Consider the following 13783-nt stretch of genomic DNA (forward strand, 5'->3'; position numbering starts at 1 on the left):
GATTATTTGAGGAGAGGGCTGTGCCTCTGCTTGTACTCATGTGTGCGCCCCTTTGGGTGGAAAATGTTTTGAGATACTAGTACCTTTTTGGATTCCGAAGCAGGCATATGCTTTGTATACATTCACCCCTTATATTTTCACATTTTTCACTATAAAAAAAAGTCTTTCTGATTATTTCCAAGGAAACGCACCAAAAAATACATTCTGTGCACATCACATACATCTTAAACTTTTATATTTTGTCAATGACAAAAGCTCATTCTACTTTTCCATTATAGTTACACTTTTGTATAAGCTCCCTTATGTTTAGATTTATGTATTACTGCGTTTGAGACAGGGTGAGGCCATCTAGATGTAAATCTGTAATATAAGCTATTACCAATAGATGGCACTGTACTACATTTTTCAAACCATTTGACATTTTCTGTCTTACAGGTTAATTGTCTTAAACAGGATACTGAACTTTGTGCTTAAAAACTGGAAAAACAATATTTACACAATAAATTAACTTAACGCACCTGAATAAATTCATTATTTTGTTTTAAACTTTAACCATCCTAGAAAAAAAAAGTGAGCCTTGGTCTTAAAATGATTGCTATGATTAGAAGAGTTCAGAATGCAAATTCTGACAGTGGTGGAAGTGGATCATGCTTGTTATAAGGTGGAAGGGAATGGGAGATGGAAAACTGGTTCTCAAGAGGACCATGTAGCCGTACTGAGTACTTCCTTTGTATCACTATATTCTGCATTTTGTTATTGTTCTTCCTTTTGTATTACCTTGTGCTTATGTATGAAATTATTTGTGTGGATGGTATGCATATAGTGCTTTTTCACTGTATCTCATCACTTGACAATAATAAACTAATTACCTACATGTTTCTGAAATATCTAAGCAAATCAGTCCTCACCTATCAATGATATTTTTTCCCTCATCTCATCACATCACCGAAATATACTTGCATTTCTGAAAAGAACTGTGGAACAAAGTAGAACCAAACAAATAAATAATAGCAAGAGTTCGGATAGAAGACTAGGAGCAAGAATGAAAAAAACTATTGGAACTGGAACAATGGCTCAGAACTTGCAACCTAAAGAGAGAAGTAGATAGTTACCTATTAAATATCTCCTTAACTTATCTAACTGGTAAGAAAATCCTAATGGGAAGTCCTTGCATGTCATAAATCATGGAGCTTCTGCTTAACAGAATTGTGGGAAGACTGTCACTAATTGGACTTCAGTAAGCTACCAGACAGACACCTCTTTCCTAAGGGCATTTTGGGATGAGCAATAAAATGCTGCTCAGATCCAAAAATTAGAAGAAAATTCACAAGGGTTGTCCTGAACAATTCCTACTCATGAAATGGCCGTAAATAATCTCTGACAGCCCAGAAAAGACATTATCCAGCTTTGCCAAGGACTTAAATTTTTTCAAAAAAAATCTTGATATTCAGAAGCATTCAAAAATTAAAAAAGGTAAAATGTTAAGAATAAAATCAGACCCCGCTTAACGCTGAGGATGCATTTTCTGAAGGTGGAGCACTGTGTAAATCAGTGCTAAGCAGGGTCATTATAACATTACGTTATAATGAAGAATTGAGTAATTGTATTGTAACGAATCAGTGTCTTGTGGGGTAGTGTTATATGCAGGGTCTGAGGATAATCTCAAGAACTAAAATTAAAACAAAGCTCATTCAAAAATGTAAATATACTAATTTCTCCCATTGCTGTGTCAAAACTAAATTAGTGCAAGTTCAAGGAGCAGATTTAGAAGCTCATTCTTGGTGACTAAGTTCCACACTAGAGTCCAATGTCAGAGCATGAATGCCAGCAAGTTCGTAAATGTTATCATTTGCACAGTGTGTTTCCTGGCAGTTACGGGAATGACAGGAGAAAATGTTGGCACCCCATGTATAATTATCCACAAAAGCCAGCACTGTATTTTTCAACATATGGTTATAAATTCTAGAGGTATGCATTTTCCCCACAGCAGATGCTTATGTGGTGAAGATATCAAAAAGTACAACTTACACCTTAACATTTTTAGACTTTAAAGTACATCTAAGTATTTTCTGGACTTGACCGTATTCTATTAGAAAAGAAATTTTTCATTACCTTGCCATATCTGTATAACAGATTTTCCACCGTGGTGCCTAAAACGTATACATTCTCCTCCAACTTTTTGGCACTCGCCTAAAGGAAACAAAATGAAATTGTTCTCCTTATCCAATTTCACAATTCTGGTACGTCCAGTTGCCTTTTGCTGTTGATTACTAATTCCAAATCACATGTCAAAACAAACTTAGTGAAGACAAATTATGTTAGACAAACTTGATTGAGTCCTTTGATGCAATAATAAGAGGGCTGAAGGTAGTACAACTGTACATATATTTTCAAAAAAAAACTTGGCGCAGCACCATAGATTAGATTTGTTAGTAAAATTAAAGCTCATGGGGTTGAAAAGACAATGGTAGCACAGGTATAACATTTTCCTAAGGAGCATTTAGTAATGCGCTAATATGTCTACATTCAATTTCAGATGTCAGTTCTCTCAACATCAGTTGGTTAATGGGAAGATAATTTGGCATAGATTTTCCTGTTCTGCCCCAGTGCTTTGTCCTGGCAAACACTTTCCCTCTTAAGGCTATAGGTGATATAAACCCAACCCATGGCTCATTTAAACTCTACTTCAAATTCATACCTTGTCTTTAATGATTGTTGCTTAATGTAAGAACCACCATTAATTCATACCTTCAGTAGATATCTTACAGAATTATTGACTTTGATTAGTAAAACACATAATAAATTTAGAACCCAACTTAACAGAATACAAATTTACACGATAAATTTATGAATTCCAGTTAATTGGGCCGTTAGTTAATAGGGGCAGCTACTTTTTTTGGGATGACTCTTAAAGAACAAAAATTAATCAAGAAAATAGCCAGGACTCCCTTTGTTTAATTGGGATACTAAGCTGCTTAATTGGGGAAGGAGACTGCAGCCAAACACTTACTAACTAGCGTGTACTTAGACAAAATACCTTGCTTTGAGCGAACAGTTTTTAAACCGCAGTGAGCAAAGTAGTTCTGAATTGTCTTACTGCTTTATTTCTGAAGTGTGGCGCGTGGCCAAGTGGTTAGGGCGTTGGACCAGCGATCTGAAGGTCGTGAGTTCGAGCCTCAGCCGAGGCAGTGTGTTTTGTCCTTGAGCAAGGCACTTAAGCACACATTGCTCCAGCTGAAAATGGGTACTGGCAAAATGCTGAGGGTTAACCTGCGATAGACTGGTGTCCTATCCGGGGGGGGGGGGGGGGGGAGTGTACTCTCAGTCGCTTCACGCCACTGAAACTAGCATAAGCACCAGCCTGATGAGCCTATAAGGCTCGGGACAGACTTTAACTTTTTTATTTCTGAAGAACAGTCCTGGTCCGAAAAGTCGACTGTTTACTCTTTTCCGTAGATGCTGCCTGACCTGCTGAGTTCCTCTAGCATTTTGTGTGCGCTGCTTTAGTTTTTTTAAATACCTTCAGTTGTCAATTATAGTTGGAAAGAAATAATCAATGAGACAATTCAGAACTGTTCTGTTCATTGCAATTTCAAGCATTCAGGCGTGGAGATGCCAGAAACGGCTGAGGGTGAGAATGGAATGATCTCACTACTTCAGCAATTTAGAAACTACAGAGAGTTGAAGGTGTCGACAATCATTTTGAATGTTACAATGAAAATGAAGATTTGGAAAGTGTAATCATTGACAGCATTGTATGAATGCAGTCCATCATCGGGATTAGGTGTCTGCACTGATCTTGTTCATCTACAGTCAAAAGAGCATGATGTGGATGAATTCCTCTAGCAGTAAGTATTAGGAACTAATACACAGTTTTATAGTACCACAGTAGTATTGGTAGTGTTCTAATTTGTTCTGTATTTAATTTAAATACAGAATTTGTTATTCAATATGTCCTTTTTATACCTTTTTAACTACTTACATGAAACTCTGGCTAATTAGGGCAGATGCTTAATTAGGCCTGTATGTACGTACATTCTTTCTCTCTCTCATTACTACCATTGAAAAAGTTGGTACAGAAGCATGAAAATTCATACTCAATAAATGAACAATTTCTTCTTCTCAACCATAAGATTTCTGAATTGTCTTCGAATACTACTGAACTTTTTTTTTTGCACTATTTACCAATTTTGTAATTTACAGTTATTTTGCCTTTGCATTGTACTGCTTTCACAACATAGCAAATTTCATGAAATGTGTGTCAGTAATAATAAAGCCTATTCTGATAAATAAAGTTCTGCATGCTAAATACTGGCTTGTAATTGATTTACACTTCAAAGAAACGACATTTCACTATTAATTATGACACATGAACAAGTACCTCTAAACTGGGATGCACTACACCATTTTTGCCTGTGAGGCCAAAATCCACTTTTGTGGTCAAAGAACCTCCCAGTTTTTTTCCTAAAATCTCCAACGCAACTCCGATATTTCCTTTCTTCATCTCTCTGGAAACAAAGAGAAAGAGTGCCTTAAAAAAATAGCTTCATAGTCCAAAAAATTATTTTAAAATACATTAATGTGCTTTGCCCACAACAGGTAACCTGCCCCCCCCCGCCACCTCATCACTATTCATCTTACAGAAATTCAACATCTGAAAATCCACACGTCACTACCCCAAAATTTGAGGTATGGAATAAAATTCATTTTCTCAAAATTTATGGGGGAAAGAAGTAAATAAGTCAACATACTGTATCTTTGTCAACTTATATTTCTAGACACATGTGCAGGTGATGTGGCTTCACTATTTGGAATGTCTTCCAGGAATGCAATCTCCATCCCCACTGTAATATACAGTGGGGCGCCTGTTTATAATGGTGATTTCAGATAGCACACAAGATAATATACTGAAAATGAGATAATTAACCAGCAAATTGACAACTAATACCATTTCAAAAAAATGGGAAGTTTATCAAAAAGCAGTTGAAAAAAAGTCTTCTTCTTCTTCATGTGCCTTTCACGTTACACACTTGGGCGATCATGGCTCTCCACATCGAATGACCCCTCGCGGCGTCAATGATATCTCACACACTTAGATCTGTTAGTTCTTTCAGTGTCCATATATTTTCTTCTTTGCCTTCCTCTTCCGCGTTTCCCAGGCATATGGCCTTGTAATGTAAAGTGTTCTATTTCTCCCTTTCTGATGACTTGGCCCAGGAATTTAAGTTTCCTCTCATTTAATGTTCTCATTAAAGACCTTTTTTGTATGGGCATGTTGGAATACTGTCTCATTAGTTACCCTATCTCTACGTGGTACTTTCAGCATTCTTCTAAGAAACCACATTTCTGTTGCTTCAAAGTTTCTTTGGAGTTCTGGTGTTATAGTCCATGTTTCCGAAGCATACAGCAAGATTGACCAGATGTAAAAAAAGTACTGGAGTCAAAAGTCAAAAACTGCACAAAAGGGTACTGACTTCTTGGAATCAAATATGTATATTTCAGGTTTAGAGTTTGCTTCTTAATTTAGAAACATAGAAAACCTACAGCACAATACAGGCCCTTTGGCCTACAAAGCTGTGCCGAACATGTCCTTACCTTAGCTAAATAGACGGCTATGGGTAACCCTAGGTAATTTCTAAGCTCCATGTACCTATCCAGGAGTCTCTTAAAAGAACCTATCGTATCCGACTCTACCATCATTGCCAGCAGCCCATTCCAGGCACTCACCACTCTCTGAGTAAGAAACGTACCCCTGACTTCTCCTCTGTACCTACTTCCAAGCACCTTAAAACTGTGCCCTCTCGGGCTAGCCATTTCAGTCCCGGAAAAAAGCCTCTGCTTATCCACACAATCAATGCCTCTCATCATCTTATACACCTTGGAAAATTGTAAGTCTGAGATCATGAATATTTACCATTCCTAGAAAAATATTAACACTAAAGATAAATGAACCATGCAGCATTTTCCACTAATATTGCTATTTTTGAGATAATACATTTAGTGAAATTTGAAGTGCTAGGAAAGGAAAACACTTGAATGTGTGCATATCTGGTTCTCTCAAAACATATGAAAAACTGGAAGTTCAAACCATTATCCGATGTGTCAGTCATGACGCTCTGAACCATTTGCTTATCCCCATCCACTGACGTTAAACAAGGACATTTAAAGGATAACATGACTTGTTTTTACAGTTTTATTCTGTCTAACGTTTAAATACTTGGTCTAATTAAAACAGCAAACACTTAGACTTTGGAGTTTATATTCCAAATCAGGAGTCAACTACCCTACTCCAGCAAACTCTATTTTCCTCTACAGTAAAATTGTGATTTCTACTCAAATTTTAACTTAGCATCAGTTCTGCAATTGAACTACATTCAACCACCTCCAAGTTACAGAATAGCACTGCATAATGAATTTAAAAATAAAATCAGCATTATTAAAACCAAGCTCCATACTTTCAGGCACAGTCAAAGGCAGCACTGATAAGATGCATCAGCTATTTCCATTAACTAAGCAGTAGTCATTGTGGATGGTGATTAATATTTAGGAAGTGGTCAGAACAGTCTGGTAAAGACGTGTATAGGCCAGCTTACTTTATTTTTCCAGTAAGTATTTTCCCTGCATGCTGTAGTCCAGTCAATCCCACAAACATCCTTAGAATTTCATTAGTGCCCTGAAATCCATAAAAATAGAATTATACGTATAGGAAAATGGAAGCTACCAGTTATAAGTTAGAGACTTTAATTGTGATTATTTCAGACATCCCACCTCTCCCAGAACTTCCGGGAGTCTGCCGCATATTAATAGTGGCTCCCTGATGCCTGTAAATTATATACAATATAACGGAAATCAATTTTTTGAGAGTGAGCGAGAGAAAAGCAACAGAGCGCGCGCGCAACAGAGAGCTAGCGAGCGAGAAAGCAAGCGAAAGCGCGCCATGGCAGAGTGTTCCAAAAAAAAATATAAAACGTACGTCACCCCAGACTACGCTAAAGTGTACCCCTGCCTAATAGGAGTCAAAATAATGACAGTGCTGCTCGCTGCACTGTTTGCAACAATGACTTTTCTATCGCCCATGGTGGGTTAAGACAGTAAAAGACGTGTTGAAGTGAGTTTAACAGGTGTCATTCATTCATTAGCATAGCTAATGTTATTTAAACTAGCTGGCCAGCTGCTAAGGAGCTACTCTATTGCAGACATCCCACCTCTCCCGGGAGTCTCCCACAAATTGATGGTGCTACCTCCCTGAAATGAGTTTTTGCAGGGTGGGATGTCTGTTATTTGGCTACATTTGTAATGCAGCTACAAGCACTTGATTCGCTGTTTCACATATAGAACAGCCAAACTTCACAAATTATTAAATTCATCACACTGTCACCAAACACAAAAGCCATATCAATGAACTGAGTGTTCCTTGCATCGATCAGTAAATATGTGCACATTAAACATGCAAATCAATAATCCAACCACAGCAATTTGTCTTCTCTACAAAGCATTTTTTGAAATTGGTGAACATTTACATTAACCCCACAAATCTGACAACAGAAAGATTGCATATTTCATGAAGCCTGCTTCTCTTATTAGCAGCGGAAATATTTTATCACAGGTCATGAACTGCAAACTGTCAAACGAATGAAGGAAAACACCGTTTCTTTCTAGGAGATTTAAAATAATAAAAAGCTATTCAAATACATTGCATGTCGAAAGTTCTTTTCAAAGAGTATAATTATGCAGGCTCCTTGCGCTGAGAGAAGATATTAAAAAAAGAAACCACAGGTTTGTCAGCCATTCAGGGTCATTACGAAGGTTGTATGGAAACTATCAATAGCATGTTTGCCACGACCAACACAATACAGCAAACTGAAGTTATGTTGGCACTATCTTCTGAAATAACAAATACATATTAAAAATTGTTTTATCTTTAAGAATCAAAGACTAACTTAATTTATTAGAATAGCTCATAAAATCCAAGAAAATACCTTATTATATAGAAATTTTCTTTCTAGTTATATTTCATGATATGCACAATTATTGTTATGATTATACTTAGAAACAACTGGATATTTTACCTCAAAAATCAGAAGAATTCTGCTATCTCTGAGGAATCTTTCATAAGGATAATCTTTCATGTAGCCAAGGCCCCCTAGAATCTGCAGTGCTTCACTTATGCATGTCCATGCTCCCTCTGAACTAAAAATCTAATCCACAGATGTTGCAGTTAGAAATTATTGAGATGCCACATTCATATAGTTAATTACTCAGTAAATAATTATACGATCTACTGAAAGAAAATGTGTACATAATTTTTAAGTCATGATGAAAGTTTACAGGCATTTTGGATTCTTTAATAATCGAACCAGGTTACAATGATGGTTCTTTGTAAAGTGAAGACTTCTATTTTTAAGGAATACAAAATCCCCTTAGCATCATTCCTCATTTTGCGTGCAATTCAGTATTTCATTATGACTTAACATTCATTTTAAAAAATCACCCAAGTGCCCTTTGCCTCCACAGGAAAATGTCTTTTTTTTTAAAAATCCCTTAATTCCAAGTGGTTACTTAAGGCTTGGCAAATAAATCCACAGATGATTATCACAGTAAACAGTTTATATTTTGACATCACGTATCAGGTTGTTTCTGAATATTAACAAGTGACAAACTTAATTCTTCATCTTCATAATTTTAAAGCAATTTTTATATAATGTACTTTTCCTGCTCAAATGTCAGAAACAAAATCACAACTGAAATCTTCTAAATGAGTTTATAAGAATAGTTCTGAATTTCCATTCATTACCTTAACCATAGCTGCTTCTAGAGAACAGTCTGGCTCTCCAGGACGGTCCATCATTCCTGCAGTCAAGTAAGCCATGCTTTCCATTACATATGCTTGCAAAGCCATCAGAGCAAATTTCTCCTGAAAGAAATTGCAATGTCGATGGAAAATTGATCGGTATACTTAGGTAATGAACTAGATAACCTACAATCAGGCTTACTCTGCCTTCTCTGGACACCCACTCTTTGGCTTCTGTTCAGAGCTTTCACAGCTCAGTGGGTCTGATAAGCCTGGAGGCTTGGGTGTCGCAGCTGTTCCAAGAAACCTTAGATTTATGCCATTTTTCCACACAACCCGCCAGATCAGCCTGTTGACGTTTCAGCCCTGGAGTCAGCAGAGGAGATCAAGCAGCAGAACAAGAGATCAGATCCAATGGCATCTGACCTCCAGCTCATTTGTTTGAATGCATACATGCACATTTCCAAGACATTTCACTAATCAGAGGCAAATTAGTTTCAGCCTTTCTTCTTAAGGTACCCTAGAATGCTGCTCCCTCCCTTAAAGTGCAAGAAGCAGTACTGGTAATTTTAAAACTAATGATTCAGCAATTCACACAAAAAAAATGACTAATTCAAAAACTATACATGTAATAAACAATAAGAAACAGGAGCAGAATTAGGTTACGTGACCCATTGAGTCTGCTCTGCCATTCCATCACAGCTGACTTGTTACCCCTCTCAATCCTCCCCTTGGCTTTATCCCTGTAATCTTTGATGCCTTGCCTAATCAAGTACCTATCAACCTCTGCTTTAAATATACTCAATAACTTGGCTTCCTTAGCCATCTGTGGCTATTAAATGCACAGAATCACTACCCTCAGGCTAAATAAATTTCCCATCTCTGTTCTAAATGGATACCCCTCTATTCTGAGGGGTGTCCTCCGGTCCTATGCTTCCCCCACTATAGGAAATATTCTCCTCACATCCGCTCTATCCATATCTTCCAATATTTGATAGGTTTCAATGAGATTCCCCCCCCCGCCCTTAATTTTATAAACTCCAGTGAGTACAGGCCCAGAGCCATCAAACTTTCCTCGTATGTTATCACTTTCATTCCTGGAATCATCCTCCTGAACCTCCTCTAATGCTAGCACATCTTTTCTTAGATAAGGGGGCCAAAACTATTTACAACCTACAATACTCCAAGTGCAGGCTGACCAATGCATTATAAAGCTTCAGCGTTACATTTTGCTCTTATATTCTAGTCATCTCGAAATGAATGCTAACTTTGCATTTGCCTCCTTATGCTTTTTTTTAAACCCAGGGCTTTTTCTTTTCCACTCTTTCATAAATACCCTTTTTGTGCAAGGCCTTCAGAGATTGTGGAGCCATGAACGTCAGCACTAGTTGCAGCCACTAACCTCTGCAGCTCATTCTGAGTGACTATTAATATCACAGTAGCCTCTCTTACAAGTGCCATTCTTCTCCGGTGACCATGTTTAGAGCGGCAGCCTGACCTGGGCAGAGTGGCAGTGGTTTCATATTTTACCAGTTTTTCACAATGGACTGCACTAAGCTCTGAGGTGTGTTCAGTGCCTTTGAACCTTGAGATGGTCTTGTATCTTTCCCCAGATTTGTGCTTCGCTATTTACAGTTCCTGACTTGTCTTGAATGCACTCTTGTCTTCATTTTGGTTTTGTCTGTTGAAAATCTACCATAGTGTTGGATCTTACAGAGAGAGGGGCTATTTATCCTTCTGAATTCATTGAAAACAGGTGATTCTCCAATTTTCTACATCAATAAATTGGGTGAATTGGTAAGGTAATATGCAGTATTGCACCTGATGAAAGCTAGTGTAGTAATTACAAAGGGGGTGAACACTTTTTCAGACTTACCATTTTGGTTTTTAATTTATAGTGAATTGTTGACACGTTTTGGAACTTTTCTTTTGATTTGACATGATACACAATGCTTTCTAGATTAGCTCAAAAATCCCACTCCAATATGTTTTAAATTTTGAAAATGAGACAGTAAATTATGAAAATAGCTGTGGGGGCTGAATACTTTGTCCAAGGCACTGTAACTCTACCCACAAGGATGCTACATCTTCTGATCCTATGTCACCTCTAATGTTTTGATGTTGATTTGAAAGTGTTCCAAAAATGTTGATGCCAATTTCACAAAGTGTGAAATTTGTAATAACACCTTCGGAAATGTTTAAGGCAATAAACAATAATCAGCTACAGGTATTTCTGTTTGCACAAATGATAATGATTATTATTTAGAAATTAAGTTTTTGTGTGTGAGGCATCATATGGGGACATCCAGGGATCTAAAAGGAACTCTGTATATGCAAGTCCTTTCATCCCTTTCTCCTAAAGCTTGTGAGGAATTGAGGTGCATCACATAGACATCAGCTGAGGAACAAGGTGAGTTTTTTCAAAAAGAAATGTATAATAGATCTTTAATAAGTAAAACACTTGTCACCAGTAACCATTCACCTTTATCTTCCCCCACTGTTTTCATATTTTATATTTCATATATTAGGTTATTCTCCCTCCCTTTCTCTTCTCTGCCTTTCACTGTCATGACTTGCTTTTCGCCTCCCGGGGCTCCCCAGCTCCTTCCCTTTACCCCAATGGGCTCTCCTATCAGATTCCTTCTTCAGCCTTCTACCTCTTTCACGCATTGCCTCCCAGCTTCTCATATCATCCCCCTCCCCCACCAACCCATCTCTCCCTCACCTGGTCTCACCGATTACCTGCCAGCTTGTTCTCCTTCCCTCCCACCTCTGTATTCTTTCCTCTGCCCTCTTCCTTTCCAGTCCTGATGAGGGGTCTCAGCCTGAAATGTAGACTGATTATTCCCCACCCCCAGCATTTTATGTGCGTTGCACTAGATTTCCAGTATCTGCAAAATCTCTTGTATTAAACACTTGTTTGTTGAATATAATTTTTGTTTAATAAATTCACTTCCTTCTAGAGATATCTAAATAAAACCTCTTTTTCTCAGATAGATCAAACTGTACATTGCACAATTAGTTTACACAATACCCCGAGACAAACAGAAAAAAAATAAATGACTCCCTCATGGTCTATTTACAAATACAATAAACAGTCTGCAATAAATTTATCAGTGACTACTGTGCTTCCCTCAGAGCAAATTGGATACAAATTTCCACAGAACCATAATCTGGCATTCCTGATTTTAATTTTATTCTAACAAACAGTGACTATTTGGGGAAGGGGACAGAGAAGAGGGCAGTAAAAAGGTGGACCATTGCCCAGGTTAGTTTTCTCTTACTTAATTGTCTTACCTTATTATCCATCCTTATTTCTGTAAATTTATTAGTGAAATACAAGAAGAAGAATTTCTAAGATTCAGACACATTGCCACTTAGTTTATTGTGTAAACTAATTGTGCAATGTACTAAGAAAAACTTCAGATATTAAGAAACTACAGGGCAAACATTTATGTACTTTTACAAGGGCTTAAATTTCATTTTGCTGTCATTAAATTGGCTATAAGTTGCAATGGATATAAATAAATATTAAAAACTAAAGAACCCACCTGGATTAATCCAAACTCACTCAGCTTCCTATCAAATTGTTTGCGGGTACAAGCATACTCTGCTGTCATCTCTACAAAAAAAAACAGAGAACAAGAATTGAAGAGTCGAATTTATACAGTGCCTTGTAAAATCAACGCAAAAAATAGACAAGAGAAGGAACAGGCCTTCTGGTTCCTTGATTAACCAATAGATCAATTAACCGTTTAATAAGATTGGCTTGGCCACAGCGTCTGTCTATCTGTCTGTCTGTCTCCCTACCCCCCCACCCCCCCACGAACCTTACTAAATGTCTGTCAATTTACAACTGTTTTGTTTTTAATATACAGTGGATTGTGGTTAATTGGGCTATCGGTTATCAGGGCAGTTGCTTATTTGGGAAAACTCTTCAAGTACAAAAACAAATTGAGAAAATAGCCAGGATTCCCAATATTTATTTGGGACTCTTAGCTGCTTTAACTGGGGCAAGAGCCAGTCAGTCACGTGCACATGTGGGGCCACAGGTCACTGCACCGTGCTTAGAGCAAACAGTTGTGTCAGCTGCATGAGCTTGTGTTATGTTATCCATTTGGGCTGATAGACGCTGATTCAAAAAGCAGTGATTTTTGATAATTTTTTTTATTGGACTTCAAAAACAATTTTTTGAGACCCTTGCCAAGATGCCATGTAAAGATTTGACACTTGCCAAAAAAAATTACCCTCCTGGACCAAATTAAAAGCCATCTGCCTAACACCACTCATTGTCAGCAGGCAGAGATGACTGGAGTGCCGAAATCTACAACTGCACGCTTGATAGATCGGCAAGAAAAGCTACAAGATGAATGGGTGTTTCTCAGGAACAACAGCGAACATCCCAAAAACAATAGCGTGAGATTAAGGATCCAGATATTGAAGAGGCCCTCAATCAATGGTTTTCCATTGTAGCTGAATGAGACGTGCACGTCAGGGGCCAACGTTAAAAAGCAAGTCAGAGGAGCTAGCCAAAAAAGCTGGTCGCTGACACTCTAAAGCAATGGATGGTTGGTTGTCTTGATGGAAATGCAGGCACCACATTAAATTCAAGAAAGCACACGATGAGAAAGGTAGCGCTGATATTGTAAGTGCAGAAACCTGCAAATCTACAAAACTGCTTGACTTGCTTCAAACATTTTGTGCAGATCAGCATCAGGTTTATAATCACCGGCATGAGACATGAAATTTGTTAACTTAGCAACAACAGTTCAATGCAATACATAATATTAAAAAAAAATCATAAGTAAATCAATTATGTACATTGAATAAATTTTTAAAAGTGCCAAAAACAGAAATACTGTATATTTTTTAAAAAGTGCGGTAGTGTCCAAGGGTTCCATGTCCATTTAGAAATCGGATGGCAGAGGGGAAGAAGCTGTTCCTGAATCACTGAGTGTGTGCCTTCAGGCTTCTGTACCTCCTAACTGATGG

At 37.6% G+C, this 13783-nt stretch overlaps 1 protein-coding gene across 1 annotated transcript in view; it reads right to left on the minus strand.

The window, feature by feature from the left end:
• acad9 (acyl-CoA dehydrogenase family, member 9) overlaps window positions 1–13783 on the minus strand; it is a 68145-nt gene that overhangs the window by 15554 nt on the left and 38808 nt on the right. Inside the window, exons 10-15 of the mRNA XM_072280358.1 lie at window positions 12343–12413; window positions 8795–8914; window positions 8070–8198; window positions 6594–6673; window positions 4382–4508; window positions 2113–2190 (exon numbers count right to left, since the gene is read on the minus strand). Of these exons, the coding sequence (XP_072136459.1) occupies window positions 2113–2190; window positions 4382–4508; window positions 6594–6673; window positions 8070–8198; window positions 8795–8914; window positions 12343–12413 (605 nt within the window). The remainder of the gene's footprint in view (window positions 1–2112; window positions 2191–4381; window positions 4509–6593; window positions 6674–8069; window positions 8199–8794; window positions 8915–12342; window positions 12414–13783) is intronic.

The sequence above is a fragment of the Mobula birostris genome, chromosome 16, assembly GCF_030028105.1.
Source record: "Mobula birostris isolate sMobBir1 chromosome 16, sMobBir1.hap1, whole genome shotgun sequence".
In the NCBI taxonomy this organism is placed as follows: Eukaryota; Metazoa; Chordata; class Chondrichthyes; order Myliobatiformes; family Myliobatidae; genus Mobula; species Mobula birostris.